The 23,442-nt window shown below is 46.0% G+C and overlaps 2 protein-coding genes and 1 pseudogene across 6 annotated transcripts in view; 2 read left to right on the top strand and 1 right to left on the bottom strand.

Moving 5' to 3' along the window:
* Positions 1-1,665, bottom strand: part of LOC128347573 (zinc finger protein 420-like) — a 35,413-nt pseudogene extending 33,748 nt beyond the window's left edge.
* A 219-nt stretch (positions 1,666-1,884) lies between these two features.
* On the top strand, positions 1,885-10,195 carry LOC128347514 (oocyte zinc finger protein XlCOF6.1-like). Of its 3 annotated transcripts, none has more exons than XM_053302407.1 (4): positions 1,885-1,981; positions 6,064-6,146; positions 7,606-7,732; positions 8,520-10,195. In XM_053302407.1, the coding sequence occupies exons 1-4, from the start codon at positions 1,909-1,911 to the stop codon at positions 9,485-9,487; spliced, it is 1,251 nt and encodes a 416-aa protein (XP_053158382.1). In that variant the 5' UTR covers positions 1,885-1,908; the 3' UTR covers positions 9,488-10,195. The 3 variants fall into 3 exon arrangements, with proteins under 3 accessions (XP_053158382.1, XP_053158381.1, XP_053158379.1); XM_053302406.1 differs by lacking the exon at positions 1,885-1,981 and adding an exon at positions 2,666-3,368 and having other exon boundaries at positions 8,523-10,195; XM_053302404.1 differs by lacking the exon at positions 1,885-1,981 and adding an exon at positions 2,666-3,368.
* A 5,849-nt stretch (positions 10,196-16,044) lies between these two features.
* LOC128347539 (class I histocompatibility antigen, F10 alpha chain-like) overlaps positions 16,045-23,442 on the top strand; it is a 28,482-nt gene continuing 21,084 nt past the window's right edge. The window contains exons 1-2 of one of the 3 annotated variants that reach the window (XM_053302461.1): positions 16,045-16,229; positions 21,607-21,882. In XM_053302461.1, the coding sequence (XP_053158436.1) occupies positions 16,157-16,229; positions 21,607-21,882 (349 nt within the window). In that variant the 5' untranslated portion in view covers positions 16,045-16,156. The remainder of the gene's footprint in view (positions 16,230-21,606; positions 21,883-23,442) is intronic. The other 2 variants (XR_008317587.1, XM_053302460.1) reach the window with 2 other exon arrangements.

The following is a 23,442-nucleotide window of genomic DNA, read 5'->3' as shown; positions in this document are numbered from 1 at the left end:
TTCTGGAGAGGGTCGGTATCCTCCGCCGTAAAGACAGATGCAAAGAACTCATTCAGCTTCTCTGCAAACTACTTATCCTCCTTAATAATCCCTTTCACACCAAAGGGATTATTAAGGGGGCCAACCATCTCCCTCACAGGTTTTCTACTTCTGATATATTTAAAGAAGTTTTTGTTATTCCCCTTTACACTTCTAGCTATATGCTCCTCAAACTCTCTCTTTGCATCCCTTATTGTCTCCTTTGCCAGAGTTTATGTTCCTTCCTGTTCTCTTCATTTGGGCAGAACTTCCAATTTTTGAAGGAAGTCTTCTTCCCTTTTCTAGCTTCCCTGACTCTACTTGTTAGCCACGTTGGTGTCCTCCTGAACTTGGAGGTACATTTCCTGCTTCTTGGTTGGTATACATTCCAACTGTGCTTCTAGTATTGTGAATTTAAATAAGTTCCATGCTTTCTGGAGTGATTTGACCCTCCTGACTTTCCCTCTCAGCTTCCTTCTTACCAATCCCCTCATTTTTGAGAAATTTCCTCTTCTGAAGTCCAACGCATCTGTGTTGGACTTCCTTGACAATTCTCCGCTTGCATATACAGTATGCTGAATTGCATTACACTATGGTCACTGCTACCCAATGGTTCTGCAACTCTTGACATCTCACACCAGGTCCTGGGCACCATCCAAGGTCGCCATCTCTCTGGTTGGTTCCATGACTAACTAAGGCACAATCATTTAGCATGTCTAGAAATTCAGCTTCTTTTTCATTACCTGAATGTGAATTGATCGAGTCTATGTGTGGGTAGCAGTTGAAGTCACCCAGTATTACTGCCCTATCCCTTTTTGACACCTCTCTTTCTTGTTTCTCCAACTCCAGGTCACTCTCTGTGCTTTGATCCAGAGGGCGATAGCACGGCCCTAGTAACACATTTCCTTTCAGTCCTTGTAAGGTTACCCATAATGATTCTGTGGAGGACTGCGGTCCACCTAGATTTTCTAGCTTATAAGAATCTATCCCTTCTTTGATATACAGTGCCACTCCCCCCGCCCCAATCCTCCCCTCCCTGTCCCTTCTGTAGAGTTTATATCTTGGAATACCCGAGTCTCCCTGGTTCTCACTGTTCCACCAGGAAGAGGCAGCTTCATCAATGTTCTTCAGCTGCCTCTCAGGGGAAAAGAAAAGTGCTTGAAGCTGAATTGAGTCAACCCAAGGGACCTCTTGGCTACCGAGAAGAGGGAAGGAACCCACCCCCAAATGGGGAATATGGGAGGGGTAAGCAACACAGAGCATCCTCCAAAGGGGTGAAAAGGACAAGGGTGGGGAGACCAAGGTTCCTCCGGGTCTACCTCAACAGGGGCGAGCTCAAACTTGCTCCTCTAAGGCACCCTTTGTTCTCTCCCTTCCTGCTGGGTCTCCCACCCACCCCATTCTGTGCCCACCTGTATTGCCTACCACCTCTACCCAGTGGCCGGTCGGTTCCACTCCCCACAGAGTCACAGGGGAGTCACCAGTTTGCCCCCACCCCCGGTTAGGAAGGCAAGGGTCACCCACCTCCCCCAGAAGAGGCAGGAGAGCTTCAGTTCCTCCTTCAACGGGGGCTTCAGGCAGCAGCTCCGGATTTTAGTCCATGCAGCATTCCAAGCTGGGCTACCTTCGAGCGGTGCCCAGTGTGGGTGTAGCCTAGCTTGAAATGCTGCCCACATGTGGAAATCCTGAGCAGAGCATTTTGGGACAGGGAGTTCTGTGAATGACTGCAACAATGGATGCATTCATTCAACGAACTACATGTCCCGAAGAGCAATGCTTTGCATTTTGGGACCGGCTTGCCCTTCCAGGTAGGCTCCACCTCTGGAGCGGGGGGGGGGGGAGCGGGAAATTGCTATTTCAAAACAGGAAGGCAATGCCGCTTTGGGCTTGATGCAGGGCTCCCTCCCTGGCAGCCGTGAAGAGAAGATCCTGTCTGCTGGCTTCTGCTCCCAGAGACTCCCAAGTAAAGAAGGGAGGTGGGGAGGCAAGGTTGACATGAGCGTCAGATGGAGTCCCCAGTGAGAGGCACAAGGGACACAGGATGGAGTCCCCAGTGGGATGGAGAGAGGACACTGGATCATGTAATGGGGGTCTTTATATCCCAAGACATGTCCTGTGGGCAAATTCCTTGACTGATTGATTAAGTGCTATCAGAAGTCGGTGTCGACTCTCAGCGACCACATAGATAGATTCTCTCCAGGATGATCTGTCTTCAACTTGGTCTCTCAGTGGTGCATTCACTGCTATTGTAATCGAGCCCATGCACCTTGCTGCTGGTCATCCTCTTCTTCTCTTTCCTTTAACTTTCCCCGGCATTATAGACTTCTAAAGGGAGCTGGGTCATTAGGATAGTTGGTGCAAAAGGTCCATGCGCTGGAACTCCATCTCCAACAACCACTAGCAAGATTGTTAGTTGAAAGTTCCTAGAAGAGCATGGGCTCTTCCAGATGGTAATTTATTCTAACTTCTGCTGAAATTCTGATGGAAGATGTCAAGACATGTCCAGATGTCATTTAAGGATTTGTCACCTAAGTTCTTAGTGCCATCCTCAGAAAAAAAAAACTGTAAAAAGGCTGAATCTTTTCAGCCCCACTGCTATTCTAATTTGAAAAAGACCGGGCTTTTCCACAAATTATCAGTAGATGGCGCTAAGAACTAATTGGACACCCTTGAATGTTGTCGCGCGATGTTTAGCTCCTACCGGATTTGCGTTGGAGGTGGAATAAACGAGCCGCTGAAAGATCCCCAATAATCCCCCAGTTGTAAATCACCTTGGGGTCCTAGGACAAAGGAAATAAAATAAAATAAATGCACGCTGGTTCTTGGAGAAATCTTTGCACCATTTTATTGGTTTAAAACTTCAGTGGGAGCGCTGACGAGTTTTCAAGGCAGAGAAACCGAGATGTCTCTTCATCTTCTCCCTTCCAAAGCTCTCTCCACTTTCCTGCTTTTGCATTTCCCATTTCCCCCCACGCACCACAAATGCATTTCACACTCTACGGATGCCCTGAGGGCCCGTGCGCGAGAGTCCAGCCTGGGAAAAACACACGTTGAGTTCCCACGGGTGGGGGGGAGTGGGGCTGGACCAGAAGAGAGTGCTCCCCTACATGGCCTATCTCCTTACCTAGACACCTCTCTAGGATTTGGAATGAGACTCTCTCCCTTTAACCCTTCGTCAATCCCTCCAGGAAGCAAACAGGGCAGAGGCGTTATTTCTCCTTCTCCCCTCTTGCAAAAGCCAGAAAGGAAGCAGCTAGGGGGCAGTTGCTCAAAGTGTGTGCTTCATGCAGAAGTAGGAAGGAACTGCGAGGAGTGTATCTATCGTATCCTGGCAACTCTGGAGTCAGAAGGTCTGTAATGTGGCAAAGTGGGGAACTGCTCTGACATTCCTCTGCCTGCCCCCTCTCTTCTTCGGCTTCCCTTCCCCCATCTTGCTGTCTCGCTTCCCAAGCACCAAGCAATAGAGAACTCATGTTGCTAGTTTTGGGAAACAACAGCCTATATTCTGGCAGGTTGGGGTGGAGATGAGCTGGGAAACCCACTTTCCTATGGCCCCCATCTCTGTTCCTTGGGAAAACTCAACTAGGGTCTGGGAGAAGGATCTCCACATTGCAGGGCTGGTGGGACCCTTCAAAGCAGGAAAATAAAGAGGGGAGGAATCACAGTGGAGGGGGCCAAAGCTCAGCACTATGTGTTCGGCCCTAGCACCTGCCACCCAAAGAACCCTAGACCCAACTACCCTCTTGAGATATTCTTAAATAATAAATGTGAAATTTATGTCTAGGGGTTGCATGTGTTCTCCAAGGGATGCTTGGAGGAGATGGTGATGTGGTAATGGGTGACGGAGAGAAGGCAGAGGTGCTGATCTCCTATTTTGCATCTACTACTACTACGGATATTTATATACCTCTCGTCAACAACATTCTCAAAGCGGTTTATATAGAAAAATAAATAATACATAAATAAGATGACTCCCTGTCCCCAAAGGATTCACAGTCTAAAAAGAAACATAAGGCAGACGCCAGCAACAATCATGGGAGGGATGCTGTGCTGGGGCTGGATAGGGCCAGTTGCTCTCCCCCTGCTAAATCTAAGAGAATCGCCACTTTAAAAGGTGCCTTTTTGCTCAATTAGCAGTGTTCCGACCTAGCTTCATTCTTCATTGTGGCATATCTGTTTGTCTGGAAGTTACAATAATTTGCAGCATGTTCAGCAAATACTCATTTGGGCTTACTATACTAAGAACAGGTTTTGCACCATCCTTGCCCTGAAAATCAAAATGACAACAGAGCAAGGAGACCTTTTTTGGCCATGTTTGAGCAGACAACAGAAACGGAGTCTCAAGGCTCAGCAGGAGGATCCAACCCAGGGAAGGGAGGAGGGGAAGGCGGAAAAGGCCCTGTTGTCCTCCAGGCTGGGAACAGTGCAGAATCCTGGGAAAGGACTGCACAGAAGACCCAAGATGAAAAACCGAACGGTTTGGATGTCCAGTGCCAGCACTTCAGGCAGTTCCGTGCCCAGGAGGCTGAGGAGCCTCAAAAGGTTTGCAGTCAGCTGCACAACCTTTGCCATGAGTGGCTGATGCCAGAAAGATGCACGGAAAATCAGGTGCTGGACCTGGTGGTCCTAGAGCAGTTCCTGGCCATCTTGCCCCTGGAGTTGAAGAGCTGGGTGAGAGAATGTGGAGCAGAGACCAGTTGCCAGGCGGTGGCCCTGGTAGAAAGGTTCCTCCTGAGCCAGACAGGAGGAGAAGCAAGAAGAGTCACAGGTGAGAGTGTTTCATCTCGGTGGCTCACAGAGTTCTGAGAATATATCCAAGGATATCCTCAAATTCTCCACTGGGAAGAGTGAGGAATTCTGGGAAAGGAAAGTGCAGAAGATTGCAGAAGATGAGCACCCCAGCAGGTCAGATGTACAGCACAGGGCTTCAGGTAGTTCCACTGCCAAAAAGCTGAAGTGCCTTGAGAGGTTTGCAGCCAACTCCACAATCTTTGCTATCAGTGGCTGAAGCCTGAAAGGCACACAAAGAATCAGATGCTGGACCTGTTGGTCCTGAAACAGTTCCTGACCTGACCGTCCTGCCCCTGGAGATGGAGAGCTGGGTTGGAGAATGTGGAGCGGAGACCAGTTCCCATGTGGTGGCCCTGGCAGAAGGTTTCCTCCAGAGCCAGGCAGAGGATGGGGAGCAGGAAGAGCAGCAATTAAATGAGCAGTTCATCCTGGTACATCCCAGGGGCAGTAAAAGTGTGGAATGGGGATACGTACCTTCAACATTTCCAACTGCCCCCCCCACTTTACCCCCCCCAAACCAATCAAAGATAGGCTGTTCCATATAAGGGTGTACTTAATGCCCTCCCCATTTCTGTTGCTGTTCTTGTCAGCAGCAGATGAGAGGGCAATTTTGCAAGGAATGGGCACTCCCCTCACCCCCCGCTTTGAAATTCCTGTGGAAATTGGAGAGGAGGGCCAGGGATCTTATTAAAAAGTGGACCACGGTTTACTCAGATTTAGTGATTTGAAATAATACATGTTGATGCTTGTCTGTCAAGCAATATCAAGAGAGCCCTCACTTTAAAATGTCCTCTTTGCTCAGTTAGCAGGGGTGATTCCCAAAGTGTGTGCCAGCAGAGGGCTTGAAGAGGATTCCCTATCCCAAAGAGGACCATAATCTAACAAGAAATTCAAGAGAGACACCAGCAAGAACCACAGGAGGGATACTGTGCTGGGGCTGGATAAGGACAGTTGCTCTCCCCCTGCTAAATACAAGAGAGCCACCACTTGGAAAGGGTGTCTCTTTGCCCAAGAGGGAAGAGACCCATCTTTAAGACTATTGGGGGACAGGACACTTCTCTCCAGCATCTCCCCCGCCCCCGCTCAAAAAGAGAGTTGTTTTTCAGTAGGTTATGACATTATGTAAATCCAAACCAACACTTTGATTTGTGCTCCACAGCCATGTGGAAACGGGCTGCTGTCATTCCAGGAACTGCACTGCAAAAGACTTCTCAAGGATAAAATATCATCTCACCTCCTTTGCCTTCCTTGCAGGTGGCAAAATGAGACTCATGCTTCAGTCTTGGCCTTCTCCGATTTGTGGTGGAGCAGAAGCAGTTGCTGAATGGCCAGATCAGGTAGGGAAAGGGTCTTTGGTGGGACGGATGAGGGACAGTGGTTACCTCTGTGTCCTGTACATCTGTCAAAGCCTGAAAGAAACTGCCTCTTTCCCTTGGTCCTCTCAAAATTTGCTCCCCTAAAAAAATCCTCACTCAGCCATTAAACTCATTGGGTGACTCCTGGCCAGTCATCTCTCAGCCTAACCTACCTCACAGGGTTGTTGTGATGATAAATAAAACCATGGGACACTGCTCTGGGCTCCTAGGAGGAAGAGCGGGATATAGATTTCACAAGTAAGTAAGTATGATTAAATGAAATGGTTCACTAAACTGGTGCCTTTGAGCACTACTGGAGGAGGTTTGGGGCCTGGGGTCTGCAGGAGAAGCCAAGCCAAATCACTTTTACTGTCTGATATCCTGACTAACTGAGTGCCTGTGTATTGAGCAAAGTTGTACTGGCATAAGAAAATTGCATAGTTGCTTTAAAAAAACAGGAACTTGTGAAACTGTGCTCTTGTGCTAGAGCGCTCATGTGCAGAAGTTCCCTTTAAGACCAATTAGGCATGTCACCGGTCGCGCAACTGTGGCACAAATGCAAGCAGGCTTCCAGTAGTGCAGCGCTGGTCTGGAACGCAATCTCCAAATATAATGAAAGCAGCTAGCACAGCAGCTTTGTTCGGGCACAGCACCATTCCATAAGCGTCTCATTAGTAATTCATTCATTCATTCATAATTATTCCACAAGTGCTCCATTAATAACAGGCAAAGGTAAAGTATGTCGTCAAGTCGATTTTGACTCCTGGCGCCCACAGAGCCGTGTGGTTGTCTTTGGTAGAATACAGGAGGGGTTTACCATTGCCTCCTCCTGCACAGTTCGAGATGATGCCTTTCAGCATCTTCCTGTATCGCTGCTGCCCGATATAGTACCAGCGGGGATTTGAACTGGCAACCTTGTGCTTGTTAGTCAAGCATTTTCCCGCTGCACCACTTAAGGTGGTCCCATTAATGATAATGGAATAGTTATTCAACAAGTGCTTCATTAATAATGATGGTAATAATAAATTAGTTGGGATCAATGTTCCCTCTGATTTTTTTCATTTGTATGTGGCATGAGTTTTGTTATGGGTGGCAGGATCAAGGCAGTGTGTGCACATGTGCATTCAGAGTGGGGCCTTCCTGATTCAACTTGAGTGGGATCTAAAATTAACTGAGCAGACATTGTTTTAAAACTTGTTTTATGCTACTGTTTTTATTGTTTTGTGTATTTTAATCTGTGTTGATTTTAAAATATTATTTTAAATTTTGTACACTACCTAGAGATGTACATATCAGGCGGTATAAAAATATGAATGATAAATTTAAAAAACCCTTTTGTGTGTGCATATGGACACCTTAGAAGGAATTCTGGTTGGGATGCCAGCCATTTGTTTGCTGCACTTAATTTTGAGGCAAAAATGTTTCCTTCTGCTTCTTTCAGAGTCCAGTGACCTTTGAGGAGGTGGCCGTGCATTTCACGGAGGAGGAGTGGGCTCTGCTGGATCTGGACCAAAGGGCTCTGCACAGGGCAGTCATGGAGGAGAACTACAGGAACGTGGCCTCTCTGGGTAAGGCTCCCTTGTGATGCTTGCCTGATGCTGAAGGCAGACATTGCTCTTGCTGTCGCTGGGCGGCTTCACACCTAAAGGCAGCAAATAAGTATGGAAGAAGCACTGGTTCCTGCTCCCACTGCTGCTCTCCCCACTTCTGTGACGTCTGAATCTAGAAATGTCCAGTGGGGGATATCGGTAACCTATTTCGGCCCAACGTTGTCAAGCCAGCTTCAAATGTTGGTTCTGAGTGTCAGGCCGAGGTGCGTTGCCAACAGTCTCCACCCAACATTTCCAGGTTCAGACGTCTCAGAAGTACATGTGTGAGCACTGTAAGATATTCCCCTTGGAGGATGGGGCTGCTCTAGGAAGAGCACCTACATGCTTGCATGCAGAAGGTCCCCAGTTCCCTCCCTGGCATCTTCAAGAGAAGGCTGAGAGAGACTCCTACCTGCAACCTTGGAGAAGTTGCCGCCAATCTGTGTAGACCCGGGATTCTCAGTGTTGGGTCCCCAGATGTTACTGGACTTCAACTCCCATAATCCCCAACTAAGGGCCACTGGGGCTGGGGATTATGGGAGTTGAAGTCCAATAACATTTGGGGACCGAATGTTGAGAATCCCTGGTGTAGATAATGCTGAGTTAAATAGGCCAAGGGTCTGACTCAGTATAAGGCAGCTTCCTATGTTCCTCTTAAGCCTTTTCCATTATTGTTAGGCACAATAGCAGTTAACTGGAGTTGTTCCCTTGTTTGAGGCCTCTTTCTGATTGGGGCTTTTATTAGTTTTGCCTCCCTTTGTTCCAGCAGATTGGAGGTGGGCAAGAAAGAATGAGGAAGAGCCCCACAGGGTGTCTGTGGGAAGTGGCAGATGTCCAGAGGGTAAAGAGAAGAAACAGAAAACAGAAGCAAGACAAAAGCGGAGAAATCAATCCTTGGCTTCTCGGGGAGATGGCTTTCGAGAAAAAGTAGAGAAAGAAAAGAAATGGAATAAGGGTGACATGTGTGGGGAAAGCTTCACCCCTGAATCGCTTCTTAATGAACAGAAACTCATCTACATAGGAGAGAAAACATATATTTGTTCAGTGTGTGGAAAGAACTTCAACCAGAGTGCATACCTGAGGAGACATCACAGAACCCACACAGGGGAGAAGCCATATAAATGCTCCGAGTGTGGGAAGAGATTTGGTCAGAGGATCAACCTTACTACGCACCAAACCGTGCACACCTCAGAGAAGCCATTTACGTGCTCGGTGTGTGGAAAGAGCTTCAGTCAAAGGATCAACCTCACTACGCATCAGAGACTGCACACCGCGGAGAAGCCATTTAAGTGCTCCGAATGTGGAAAGAGCTTTAATCAGAGGATCAACCTCACTGCGCACCAAAGAGTGCACACCGCAGCGAAGCCGTTCCAGTGCTCAGAATGCAGAAAGAGCTTCAGCCGCAGCACGCACCTTAAGAGACATGAAAGAATCCACAACGGAGAGAAACCGTATCGATGTGCCGAATGTGGAAAGAACTTCAGTCAAAAGATCAACCTTACAACACATCAGAGAGTGCACACAGCAGAGAAGCCGTTTGCATGCTCAGTGTGTGGGAAGAGTTTCAGTCAGAGGATCAACCTCACCACCCATCAAATAGTGCACACAGCGGAGAAACCCTATCAGTGCTCAGAATGTGGAAAGAGTTTCCGCAGTCGGGTGAGCTTTAAGGAACATAAAGCAACCCATACTGGAGAATCCTGTGGATCCCAGAGATCCTGGCATGTGAAATAAAGTTCAGATGGATCATGGATCTTCACTTCGAAGGATTCATGCCTGGTTGAACGTATATAAGGAGTATTAGACTAGAGCAGGGGTGTTCGGCTGCAGCCCTCCAGCTGTCTTTGGCCTACAACTCCCATCATCCCCGGCTATTGGCCACAGTGACTGGGAATTATGGGAGCTGAAGGCCACAAATAGCTGCAGGGTGTAGCTGCAGACTAGAGTTTCTCTGAGCCATCATGGCCAGGAAGTAACTGCACAGGGGAGTGACCATACCAGTGTTCCAAATATGACAGACTTTCACAGCTTATGTTCAACACACATACAAACTGTCTACAGATCTGTACACACATACAGTTATTCACATATTATGTCAAATGCACCTGTAGAAGTATACTTCCGATCTCTGTCGGCATTTCAGAGGGCCCGCACCCAGGTTCACTTTGAAAATGAACACACCTACAGTCATTCACACAAAAACAAGTACAGTCATCCCTCGCCAACCGCGTGGGTTGCATTCCTGGAAACTCTTTTGGTTGGCCAATTCGCAGTAGACGAGCCATTGGTTTTAATGGCAAATGGGGTTAGGGGAATCGTGGTTGTGAAGCGACTGAAAACGAGGTAAAAATTTGAAAGACTCGCCCCCAGACCCCTGAAAATCTTCCCCAAACTCCTGAAAATTGACCCTGACCCCCGGAAATGACTCTCTTACCCCAGAAACGATTCCCTGACCAGTGTTCCTTCTAACCAGGATTCCCAGGTGTTGTTGACTACAACTCCCAGAATCCCCAGCTGCAATGGCTTTTGCTTGGGGATTCTGGGAGTTGTAGTCAACAATGTCTGGGAATCCCTGTTAGAGGGAACACTGCCCTAACCCCTGAAATTATAAAAAAAAAAACCCACACCAATTTTTTTTAAAAAATCACCAAACCGCAGATACTCAGGTCACAGTTGGCGAGGGTGGTCACAATTTCCCAGTTGTGGATACCCAAATTCACCATTGGGAAAACCGCAATAAGCAAGGGGCAACTGTATGTATGAATGGATATCTGAACAAATGTGCCGCATAAGGCCTGGAGAGGGTTTCTGCCTGCGTGATGACTGCTTTCAGATGTGTTGTTGGTTTTTACTCACTCTTTGCATTTTTAGTCTGTTGTTATAACTACATCATTATCCCCTCCTTCTTTCAAGTTCATGGCTGTACACAGTCAGGCCGTTCACACAATCAGAACTAGGGTAGGACAAGCGCCCTACCCTAGTTTGGGAACTGGGCACGCTCCCGTCTTCTGATCACGTGTGAGTAAAAAACAAGGTCGGAGGCTTGGGCAGCGATTGTCTGTGAAGCAGTAGCTGGGTAGGAGGGCTCCATCCTATTCAGCAGCTCAGGGGGCAAGCTGGTCTTGCGGTAGCAAGCATGAATTGTGCCCTTAGCTAAGCAGGGTCTACCCTGGTTTACATATGAATGGGAGACTACATGTGTGAGCACTGTAAGATATTCCCCGTAGGAGATGGAGCTGCTCTGGGAAGAGCATCTAGGTTCCGAGTTCCCTCCCTGGTTTCTCCAAGATAGGGCTGAGAGAGATTCGTGCCTGCAACCTTGGAGAAGCCACTGCCAGTCTGGGTAGACAATGCTGAGCTAGATGGACCAATGGTCTGACTCGGTATAGAACAGTGGGAAGGGGCAGTTCTTTCTGTACTTTTGCCCCATCTGGACTGATCCCCAAAATGGAAGGTGGGTTACAATTTGCTGATTATTCTACCTTTAGGCCAGCCCTTATATCTCCAGGGGTTCTCAAACTTGGGTCCCCAGAGGTTGTTGGATTACGACTCCATCATCATCGGCCACAAGGGCCTTCAGCTAGTCGGGATGGCCTACTCTGACCGGCAGCTTTTCTCCAGGGTTTCCGATGGAGATTTCCTAGTTCTGACTGTCATGTCAGGGATTGAATTTGGGACCTTCTGCATGCAAAGCAGATGCTCCCACTTTGCTATGGGCCTTCCCCGAACTGGAAGAGTGACCAGCTCCTTCTTGCCTTGTCCCACCACCCACCTTGCCTCTGGTTGCAAAGTTGTTCTGGGATTTCCCAGCCTTGCAGCAATTGCAGCTGCAAACTCTTCCTAGGGTGGCTGCGAAGCTGACTCCAGGGAGGGAGTGGGATCTACAAGGGATGCAGGATTGCAGAGAACCTCGCTGGGAACCCCCAGAAGTGCCCATCAGAGGTGGGGCAATATTGGCTGCTGATCCTGGTGGGAAAGAGCAACGGCCTACTTTCCACCCCTTCCTATCTGGAAAGCAATCATTCTGGAGGTTGAGTAAATGAGTGCTACACAGGAAGCTGCCTTAAACTGAGTCAGACCATCAGTCCATCTAGCTCAGTATTGTCTACACAGACTGGCAGGGGCTTCGCCAAGATTGCAGGCAGGAATCACTCTCAGCCCTATTGTGGAGATGCTAGGGAGGAAACTTGAAACCTTCTGCATGGAAGCATGCAGGTGCTCTTCCCAGAGTGGCCCCATCCCCTAAGGGGAATATCTTTCAGTGCACACACATGTCTCTCATTCAGATGCAAACCAGGGTGGATCCTGCTTAGCAAAGGGGACAATTCATGCTTGCTACCATAGCTCACGCAGGAAGTCCTGGATTCAATCTTTGTCATGCCCTATTTTTTTTAAAAAATCCTATATATAGGGCTGGGAAAGGCCTTTGGGGCCTGTTTCCAACCTTGGATCCCCAGATGCTGTTGGACTACAATTCCCATCATCTGCAGCTTGGGCTTCGGCTGAGCATGATGGGAGTTGTAGTCTGGCAACATCTGGGAATCCATGTTTGAGAACCCCTGCCTTAACTGTTTTGGACCAGGATATTTGGCTTTCCTCTCCTTACATGATACTACCCACCTGCTTTCATCATTGTCAGAGATCCTGTTTCACATTCCCTTGACATAGGAAGTCAAACAGGAGAGCAGGGTCTGGACTCGGGCTGGAGCCCTCTCAGTAGTGTTGTGCAGCCTTTGGAACTCCCTGATCCTTGAAGCCTATCTGACGCCCTCACTGGTGGGTGTGGGTTTTGTTTTTTGGCCTTTACACAAATTTGATTTGCTGTGATTTCACTCCTTACCTGTGATGTTTTTTTTAATTCAGATTCCTGTATAACTTCTCAGTCTTTTTAGCTGTTTTAGCTTGTTTTAGTTATTGTTTGTGTAATTTATAATTCTTATTATTTGTATTGTTTTAAGACTTATTTGTAAATCACCTTGTGGAGCCAAAGGCCAGGTAAAATATAGATAAATCAATCAAAAGATGTGGTTTGGGGCTATACTATTGCAGTTTGCTTATCATGGATTGGTTAATTATAATTAATCAGTTTACAGTTAAAAACACACTCAGACAAGCAGTCTGTCCCTTTCAGTGGGCTTCTTCCACTTGCTGTATATACAGCCAGCTGATCTTCTTCTCTGCAGCCTTCCAGTTACTTGTATGCTACAGCTGCTCCTGCAGAGAGATCAATCAGGCCTTTCATTTTGTTAAGATGTCACAATACACGAGCCACCTAATGATAACACTTCTCCCCTCCCCTCCTCCTGCCCTCAGAATGCTTCTGTTGTGGTGACCATAGAATCATAGTATTTTAGAGCTAGAAGGTACCTTGGAGGTCATCTAGACCACCCCCCTGCTCAGTGTAGGGAACTGCTACAGCATCCCTGATGGATGGCTATTCAGACTCTGTTAGAACACTTGGTGGCTACTGTTGATGGAGGACTGGCTGTCATGTTGACCACCATCTGTATGTGCCAACAAAGGATGTTCTCAAAGCCATTTACTTAGCAAAAAGAATAAGAAAAATGTTCCCTGTCCCAGAAAGGTTTCCAGTCTAAAAAGAAACCTGAGGGAGACAATAGCAAAAGCTGCAGGAGTGGGGAAGGGTATGCTGGGATGGAGAGGGACAGTTGCTCTCGCACCTTTTACCGTGGTGATTCTCTTTATTTAGCAGGGGGAAAGTAACTGGCCCTATCCACCCCCAGCACAGTACTCCCAGTGACTGTTGCTGGTGTGTGTCTTATGTTTCTTTTTATAATGTGAGCCCTTTGGGGACAGGGAGCCATCTTATTTGTTATTTCTCTTTGTAAACTGCCCTGAGCCATTTTTGGAAGGGCGGTATAGAAATCAAATTATTATTATTATTATTACTAAACATAAAAGAGTCCCCACTTAACCTTAAATGGGGCAGCGGGGAAATGTTTGATTAACAAGCAGAAGGTTGCCAGTTTGAATCCCTGCTGGTATGTTTCCCAGATGATGGGAAACACCTACAGTATATCAGGCAGCAGCAATATAGGCATCATCTATATGAGATGATGCCTATATCGCTGATGATGATATAGGTGATGATATAGATGATGATATATGATGATGCCTGAAAGGCATCATCTCATACTGCGTGGGAGGAGGCAATGGTAAACGCATTCTACCAAAGACAACCACAGGGCTCTGTGGGCGCTAGGAGTCAAAATTGACTCAACGGTACACTGTACTTTGCTAACTTAATTAGGTTTGACTCCCAAAGCTTGTGCCACAAGAAGGCCTGAAGCTGGTTCCCTGTCCCCAAAGAGGTTTACAATCTAAACAGAGACACAAGGGAGACACCAGCAACAGCCACTGGAAGGGATGCTACGCTGAGGTTAAATACAGATAGTTGCTCTCTGCCTGTTAAACATAAGAGAGCCATCACCGTCAAAGGTGCCTCTTTGCCCAGTTAGGCAGGATCAAATAAAGATATGATGTGCAAATAAACTTGCTATCTGTTGATCTCAGACTCAGAGATTTCTTGTGAGGTGTTGTTGTTTTTGTTGTTGCTCCTCTTACATCCTGTGACTTGATTCCTCTTGTGACTTCTGAGAAATCCGTTATTGCAGTTTCTGGTGCCATGAGAAAGGAAGTGGCCCATGTGGGTAGAAGGGAGCAGAGGCACTGTTAGGCACAGACCTGGGGGCCCGGGTCCGTGTGCCCACTCTCCTAGAGGGCCCCATGACTTTCTTCAGGGGAAAAGAGGATCCCTTTTATAGTTCTGAAATGATTTGGCCTAGAGTTCTGAAATCTGGTAAAGATGTAGGACAGGTTTTCAGGACTCTGTGTATTGATTTTGAAGCAGATCAGTTTATTTTTAATGATTTGATTTTTTAAAAACTTCCCAAACAAGTCCTATAAGTGGCTTGTTTCATGGCAGAGAAAATTGCAAACGTTTCTGGAACTGAAGTCCTCCCTTGGACCATCATTCCACTCCCATATGGAGGAATCTGCCCATTGCCATCATAAAGGGTAAACATCACACACACCCCTTTTCATCCCTTTTTTATTTCTGAAATGGCTTAGCCTAGATTTCTGAAATTGGGAACACATGAAGTCCAAGATGGCAGGACTCTGTATTTTATTTCAAGAAAATTGGTCAACCCTACGATTTTTAATTATTTTTCCCTACTGCAGTAAAGCTGCCAGAAAGTTATCTGTATCCATAGAGCGCATCAAGTGAAAGTGGCACTAACTGTTACCTCTGAATAAATAAACATTTTTTTTATTTTATTTTTTACAAAACTCACTCTTCTCAAGTTGGTTTGAGCATGAGAAGGTGACGCAAGGAGCATGTGTTGTGGTTTTAATTCCCACCCCCTCCATTACAAATGCACTATATGACCAGGTTGGTTTTGTGTTTGAAAACTTTGAACTGTGGAGCAAGGGACACATGTTGTGGCCCAGTTAGTTTGCGAATGGTCAAGAAGCTGTGTGAATCTACTGGGGCTTATGTAGTATTGATTAATTATTTTATTTTGCAAATGCACTCTGGCTCAGTCAGATCTGTGGATTTGTGGTGAATGATCAAGAGGATGTATGGATCCTTTGCAGGTTATGTAGCCTCCCCCCCACCCCCAATGCACTCAGGCCCAGACCTGTGGGTTTGTGGTGAAATGTATATATATGGACATGTTGCATGGTGGGGAGCATATTAGCATATTGGGGGGGGGGGCTCTTTAGGCCCAGGGTCCAAAAATTACCTAGTTTCAAAAGGTGTCAAAGAAAGAGAGAAACAAAGAAAGGGAGACAGATGTAGATTGGGTTAAGGGAGAAAAAAACTAATATAGTTTTCCAGCAATATTCTCTTATTTTATTAGCTTGTGTTCCAGTGTTTTTGTCTGTCACTTTCCTTGGCAAAATCAAGTCTCCATCTGTTAACACAGGGGTTCCCAACCTTGGGTCCCCACATGTTGGACTACAACTCCCATCACCCCCAGCCACAGGCCATTGTCTCTATGGAGATGATGGGAGTTGTAGTCCAAGAACATCTGGGAACCAAGGCTGGGAACCCCTGGATCAATGAACAGCCTAGAGCCTCTGGAGTCAAGTGATATATAAATCAAATAAATAAATACATGCATACATAAATCTACGCTCAATATTCTCTCTGGTTCTCGTACAGGCTCTGCAGCTACCCAGCTAAGGTCTGCCCACAAACCACACCCAGAAGTCGGTGCATTTCCGCCTTATTGGCTGGCTGACTTTCTATTTCGGCCAATTCGGGTTTCTCTGCGGTTTCCTCTTTAACGGTACGCGTCGTTGCTACGCAGTAAATGGCTTGCGAGGAGAGGGCAGTCCGAGGGGCTGTGTGTGGTGTCCGGTGTCCGGATGTAGATGGGTCTGCCTTTGTGGAGCCTCTTGTCTCCTGGGGCAGCTCTTGCCCTTCTGTCTCTGGAGGTCTGCTTGGGTGAGTAGAGCATGCAGGGGCAAAATGTCGCTAAGTGCTGGGGTGGCGTGGAAGAGAGCAGGATTTTCACCCAGTTTAATGCAAGACAGTACCCTGCTGCCTACTAAGATCATCGCGGGGAGGCACGGGCTCACTGCAGTTACCATCGGCTCCTTACTGGTGGTGACCCAAAACTGGACCTTCTCTAGTCTAGGGTTGCGCCAGGGCTCTGGAATGCGCTCTCCAATGAAATCAGAATTTCCCCCATCTCTGGCTGTTTTTAAATGACTCTTGAAAACACACCTCTTTGATCAGGCTTTTAGTTCATGATGTTTGAAAGTTTGTAGTGCTGGTAATTTTAGTTTGTTTAATATGATTTACGTTTTTAATTGTGTCTTGATTTGTAAACTGCCAGAGATTTTTTTTTTTTGCCTTATACTTTTTATTCAATTTTCACAACACAAAAGGACAAACACACACAATAAAGACTTCCATCTCATCATTGGAACAAGTGTTGACAATAACCGAATCTTGCCTTTAGATTAAACATTCTCTCCCCAGTAGTTCATATAGAAAACAACTTTGGGGTGTTTTTGAAACATTTGTTGTTAGCCCTCAAAAGCCTGACAAAAATCCATTTTGTGTTGTATTTTTAAATAGACAAGAAGAGGGTCCCATTCTTTTTTAAATTCTTCAAATTTATTTCTTAGTAGTGATGTTAATTTTGCCATTTCTACCAATTCTAGTACTTTAAGAATCCAATCCTCTTTAGACGGGCATTGACTGTCTTTCCATTTGAACTGCACAGATATTTTATATGGGTATAAAATACAATATATAAAATTACATGTGATAGATAGATTATGCCTGGAAGTGTCTCTGAGCGGTGGGTTTTCTAAGGAGCTGTCAAAAAAGGGGGGGGGCAGATGTTGGGGTTTCCTGTTGAGAAATGAGCTGGTACCCTTTGCAGATTCTTATTTCCTGACTGGTTACGTTTTGGTTGTGCTCTGGGGCAGGGACTTCTTGGTCTGCTCAGAGTTCTGTTGGAGACCTCAGCTATGAAGCAGTTGGATGAAGATTGTAACATATTTCCCCATCATGTGATGCTGTTTCTCTCAACTTCAGAATTAATGGGGTGAGGAGGAAATATCTTGACAAAACTCAGACACTACTTTTTCTGCTAACCACAGTCACATTTCCTGTCTGTTATCAGCACTGCCCAGTGCTACTGACTCTGGTTATCTGCAGGAAATGCTTCATGTGCAAGGTATCATGTGTTGCATTTTTCTTTCCCTGTTGATATGTCTAGATATAGAAATGCTTTCCTAAATGGCGGCAGATAGGTGTATCATGTTGTTGTTATTTGCCTGCCATGATGAGGAAATTACTTAAAGTAGTTGTATTGAAATTAAAAAGACAAGTTGGGCATTGCCTAACTTGTCTTTTTGATTTCAATGAAACTCATCTGAGTAATTTTTCTCCTCATGTAAGGTCAGGGATTGTCAAACTTGGGTCCCCAGAGGTTGCTGGACTACAACTCCCATAATCCCCAGTCTAAGCAGAAGAGGATGATGGGAGCTGTTGTCCCACAACATCTGAGGACCCAAGTTTGGGAATCCTTGATGTATGCTATTATTATTTATATACCCAGTGGAAAAGTTCTCAAAGCAGTTTACATAGAAAAGGGATAAGAAGAAGATACTTTCCCAAGAACATAAGAACAGCCCTGCTGGATCAGGCCCAATGCCCATCTAGTCCAGCACACAGTGGCCCACCAGATGCCTTTGGAAGCCCTCTCTCCTGCCATTACCCCCCTGCAACTGGTACTCAGAGGCATCCTGCCTTTGAGGCTGGAGGTAGCCTATAGCCCTCAGAGTAGTAGCTGTTGATAGTTATCCAAACCCCTCTTAAAGCCATCCAGGTTGTTTCTGTAGCCTTTCCCTGTCCTGATGGGGCTCACAGTTTGAAAGTAAATGTAAGGGAGACCAGCAACAGCCCCTGGAAGAGAAACCGTTTTTGGGCTGAATAGAAACAATTGCTCTCTCCCTGCAAGGAGAGGAGAGCTGGTCTTGTGGTAGCAAGCATGACTTGTCCCCTTAGCTAAGCAGAGTCTGCCCTGGTTGCATATGAATGGGAGACTAGAAGTGTGAGCACTGTGAGATATTCCCCTCAGGGGATGGAGCCGCTCTGGGAAGAGCAGAAGGTTCCTGGTTCCAAGTTCCCTCCCTGACTTCTCCAAGATAGGACAAGATTTTTTTTATTGAACCAACAAACTACCAAAGCCTACAGTACACTAATTGAGATTCTTGCCTGTTACCTTGGAGCAGTCGCTGCCAGTCTGTGAAGACAATACTGAGCTAGATAGACCAATGGTCTGACTCAGTATATGGCAGCTTCCTATGTTCCTAAATGTAAGACAGCTATTATTGAGAAGATGCTTCAGTCACTCACTGATGATTGATTGAGTCTGGACTGAATCACTGGTGACTGATTGAGTCACAAACTGTGTGCCACCAGAGAGCTGGAATTGTTCACTTTCCCCAAAGGGCTCACAGTAGAAAAATAAACACAAAGGAGGCCCCAGGGGAGGTAGGCTGTGCCAAAACTGAATAGGTGCTGCCTGCCCTCCTGCTAAAAAGATAAGAATCACCACTTTGAAAGGTGTCTTTTTGTCTAAGAGTGGCAACTTACTGAGAGGGGAACTGTGAGGAACAAGATGCCACACAGCACTTCCTACTCATGTGGCTCCCTCCTCCTCCTTGTTTCCGGGCATGAACCCTGTAGCCACTGACCGTGACATGACCTCTGCTGCAGCAGAAAGAGCTCTTTGCTTGAGCTTTGGGAGTGCTTTGTTGGGCAAAGTACCAAGGCAGGTTCTGGTTTTTCTTTGCAGACTGAAGCAGTGCTTTTTTAAACATCTGAATGGGGCTATAGAATCATTGACTGTTAGGGTTGGATGGTATCCTGGAGATCTTCTAGCCCAACCCTTTGCTCCGTGCAGGAAACGGCTCCCACTTCCCTGACAGATGTCCATCCAGCCTCTGTTTGAAAACCTCCAGCGAAGGAGAGTCCCCCACGGCATGAGGCAGACTGTTCCACCGTCAAACAGCTCTTAGAGATAGAGAGTTCTTCCTAATGCCTAGCCTAAGTCCGCTTCCTTATCATTTTAGTGTATTATTTATTTTTCTTTGTAAACCGCTTTGTGAACTTTGAGGAGTGGTTTATAAATATTCGTAGTAGTAGTGATTGCAACCCACTGGTTGTAGTTAGTTGTAGTTGCCAGCATTTCATTGCCCATACAAGGGGCATGAGGCGGTGAGGAGTATGCAGGGGTAACTGGGAGCCCGAGTAGCAGTACTGTATGTAGTTATCACTTACATGATTTTCATTTATCCTGGTACCTGGGAGAATGGTAAGTTAGCCAATCATATATGGCAGTCAGTGTTAATTTTTTTGTTAATGGCCCCAATACAGAAACCCTAGAACTTAACTAGAACCACCAATTCCTCTGGTAGGGAGGGGGAAGGGGAAGGAGTAACTGCCTAATGAGGTGAGGCAAGTGCCTACCAGGGAAAGGGTCTTTTTGGTGGTTGCACCATGTTTATGGAATAGCCATAAACAGTGAGGTTCGCCTGGCTTCATCACTTTGTTCTTTTAGACACTAAGTAAAGACCTTTTTGTTCATACCCAGGCCTTTTAAATTCTGATTTTAAGATTTGTTCTGATTTTTAACTAATTTTAAAATGAGTTTTTAAGTTGCTTTGTATTGTATTTTGTATTTTCTTTTCACCCTTTTTGTCTGTTATGATTTAATGTGTTATGTGTTGTATGTTTTAATCCTCTGCTGTGAGCCACCCAGAGAACAATTTGTTATGGGGTGGCTAACAAAGTTGATTATTATTATTTATTATTAAAGGAGTTGAAAATGTCTACAGCAGCAGACTTCTCTAAGGAGAACTTGAATTAGGGGTAGTAGTGATGGTGGTAGTAGTTGGTGAATCAGCAGCATGCACTGACTGATAACCTCATCTGCCATGCTGAAAAAGATGATTTATTTGAAAAAGATATTTTTCTTTGAATACTACTCATGGCCATTACATTTATTTCATTATTGGTGAAAAAGCAAGCCAGGAAGTTAGTCAAGCAATGTGTCCTGGATATAGAAGTTCAACAAGAAGGTGCATGGCTCAAGCAGGGTTTATACTTAGGGAGTCAAGCTATTAATCTTAAACCAGCTAAATACTTTGATGAGGTGCTTCTTCCTAAATTTAGATGAGCCCTCACTTTAGCACGTTTAAATGTTCTTCCTACAGCAGTATTGGATGGCAGGTTTAAGGGAGTTCAGCTATTTTTACGACTTTGCCCATGTGGCAAAGGGGTTATAGAATCCACCTCACACGTTATTCTTTATTGTGATTTTTATAGGGAACCCCGTTTAAGACTTTTATCTCCCATGTTAGATAATTTGCCTGGCCGGTCTGATGAATTTTATTTAAGTTACCTTTTAACTAATGTGGAAACTGATATTATCTCTGTTATGGCCAGGTTTTGTTATATTATTTGTAAAATACGTACTGGTTTATTGTAAATGTTTGCTCGTCAATGACCAAATAAACTTATAAATCTAAATCTTATTGGTGAAAATAACTGATTTGATCTGAGCCATAGGTTCTTCCAACTAGCTAAAAATAAGGGACAAATGGTGTCCCATAAAGGATAGGCAATATTATTTTTATTTATGGATTGGATTGGATTGGATTTCTATACCGCCCTTTCAAAAATGGCTCAGGGAGGCTTACACAGAGAAATAATAAATAAATAAAATGGCTCCCTGTCCACAAATGGCTCCCTGTCCACAATCTAAAAAGAAGCATAAGATAGACACCAGCAGCAGTCACTGGAGGTACTGTGCTGGGGGCGGATAGGGCCAGTTGCTCTACCCCTGCTAAATAAAGAGAATCACCACTTTAAGAGGTGCCTCTTTACCAAGTTAATTTTAGGCTGAAATAAGGGACGTCCCTGCTAATAAGGGACTATTGGTAACCCTAGTTGTAGTCCTGCCCTCAGGAGCAACAGAGGGCTCAAATCCTCTCCTTCGTCTGTGCAGCAGCCCTTCGAACGTGTGAAGATCTCGAGGTACCACCTTGGTCCCAAACTTCTAATATTTATACAGGTCTGCTCAACTTTGGTCCCTCCAGCCGTTTTTGGACGACAACTCCCATAATCCCCAGCCACAATGGCCAATAGCCAGGGGTTATGGGAGTTGTAGGCCAACATCTGCAGGAGGGCCAACGTTGAACAGCCTTGCCTTACAGGAAGGCGGCCAGCTCTCATAGGTAACTTTGGGGCGCCCTCAGCTTCTGCGTCCCTAATTTGGCACCTCCTTGTTCCCTTGCAGGCTCCTCCTCGCACTCCCTGCGCTTCTTCTACACGGGGGTATACGATCCCAACCGGGAGCTGCCCCACTTCGGAGCCGTGGGGTATGTCAACGACCACCTCTTTGTGCACTACGACATCAGCACCAGGAAGGCCCTGCCTCGAGTGCCGTGGGCAGAGGCGGTGGAGAAGGAGGATGCCCTGTACTGGGAGAAGAACGCCGAGAACTTCCGCAATGCTGAGCTGCGCTTCAGAGGGAGCCTGGTGAGGCTGCAGCTGCGCTACAACCAGAGCGGGGGTGAGCAGGACACATGCCATGGATGCCTCCACTTCCCCTCCCCTTTTTTTTAGATGTAAACCTTTCCAGGGGCGTAGCAAGGTTGGAGTAGGCCCAGAGACAAGGTTTTAAAATGGGGCCCCCCACTTACTGAAGTTATATATATATGTAACCTATGTGCCACAATAGAGCATCATCCTAAATTATTTTTAAAAGGTTTTGTAAATTGTGGGTGATGCAAGTCATTTAATGGTACTAGAGAAAGACTTGCTGTTCTGGTAGCTCCAGGTCTTAACACTCACATCAGTTTCGGAGGATAAATACAACTGAAGGAAGCCCGGGCGGGTGCGTGGCTGGGGGAGTCAGTCATGTGACTTGCCTCTGGGTGGGCCTCCCAGGTAGTGGGCCCCCAGACAACTGTCTCCCCTTGCCCTATTATAGTTACGCCCCTGAACCTCTCTGAGAACTTCTGTTGGAAAGTGGTGTGGCAGCAGTAGCAGTAGTAGTAAAGTTAGCTGAATTTGGATAGTTCTGCATCATTCTCATTAAGTGCCGTAAAAGGGAGCAGGGACTGGGAGAGGCAGGCCCTGTGGAGATCTGCACATGCTCATTTCGACTGCACTTCAGTTCTTGGTCTCTTAAGTTGCAATCCCTTGAGTGTTAGTCTGTGACGATCTCACTTGTTTTAATCATTGTTTTATGCTACTGTTTCTTTATAAAAAATTACATTTATATTCTGCTCTTCCTCCAAGGAGCCCAGAGTACATGGTTATGTTTGTCCTCACAACAACCCTGTGAGGTAGGTTAGGCTGAGAGAGAGGCAGCTGGCCCAGAGTCACCCAGTGTGCGCTTCATGGCTGAATGGGGATCTGAACTCGGGTCGTCCCAGTCCTAATCCACCACTCTAACCACTATGCCATGCTGGCTGTTTTATGCTACTCTTTTCTGTTTTATGCTACTGTTTTAATTGTTTCGTGTATTGTAATCTCTGCTGATTTTAAAATATTATTCTAAATTTTGTACACGGCCGAGAGATGTACATATCAGGCAGTATAAAAATATGACAAATAAATCTAAAAATATGATCAATAAAGCCCCTGGTGGTGCAGTGGTAAAACTGCCGCCCTGTAACCAGAAGGTTACAAGTTCGATCCTGACCAGGGGCTCAAGGTTGACTCAGCCTTCCATCCTTCCGAGGTCGGTAAAATGAGTACCCAGAATGTTGTGGGGCAATATGCTAAATCATTGTAAACCGCTTAGAGAGCTCTGGCTATAGAGCGGTATATAAATGTAAGTGCTATTGCTATTGCTAAATAAATAATAATCAAGCAGCCCTTTTGCTGTTTAACATATGCCTGCCTCTTTTGTGTCCTCATGCTCAGATTAAGGAGATGTGGACTAAACTAGGAAGTTCTATAACTGAACTGCAGGCTTCTTTTCCTCATTTGTTTATGGTAATAGGTGGTGATTTTAATGTGAGATGGGGCACAACGGTCCCTCTACTTTTTCACGTGCCATTTTAAAGACGAGGTTACCTAATTATGCGGACCTATGCTCATCTCAAACTTTTAGTAACCTAGA

The sequence above is a fragment of the Hemicordylus capensis genome, chromosome 2 (assembly GCF_027244095.1).
Source record: "Hemicordylus capensis ecotype Gifberg chromosome 2, rHemCap1.1.pri, whole genome shotgun sequence".
NCBI classification, from domain to species: Eukaryota; Metazoa; Chordata; class Lepidosauria; order Squamata; family Cordylidae; genus Hemicordylus; species Hemicordylus capensis.
This window is presented reverse-complemented; position numbering and strand designations above follow the sequence as displayed.

Excerpts from the sequence above, each read along its gene's own strand:
- LOC128347514 (XM_053302404.1), top strand. The coding sequence starts at position 2,921 with ATGTCTCTTCATCTTCTCCCTTCCAAAGCTCTCTCCACTTTCCTGCTT. Across the intron at positions 3,369-6,063 it reads GGCAACTCTGGAGTCAGAAG|GTGGCAAAATGAGACTCATG; the intron begins GTCTGTAATGTG and ends CCTTCCTTGCAG. Across the intron at positions 7,733-8,519 it reads CAGGAACGTGGCCTCTCTGG|CAGATTGGAGGTGGGCAAGA; the intron begins GTAAGGCTCCCT and ends CCTTTGTTCCAG.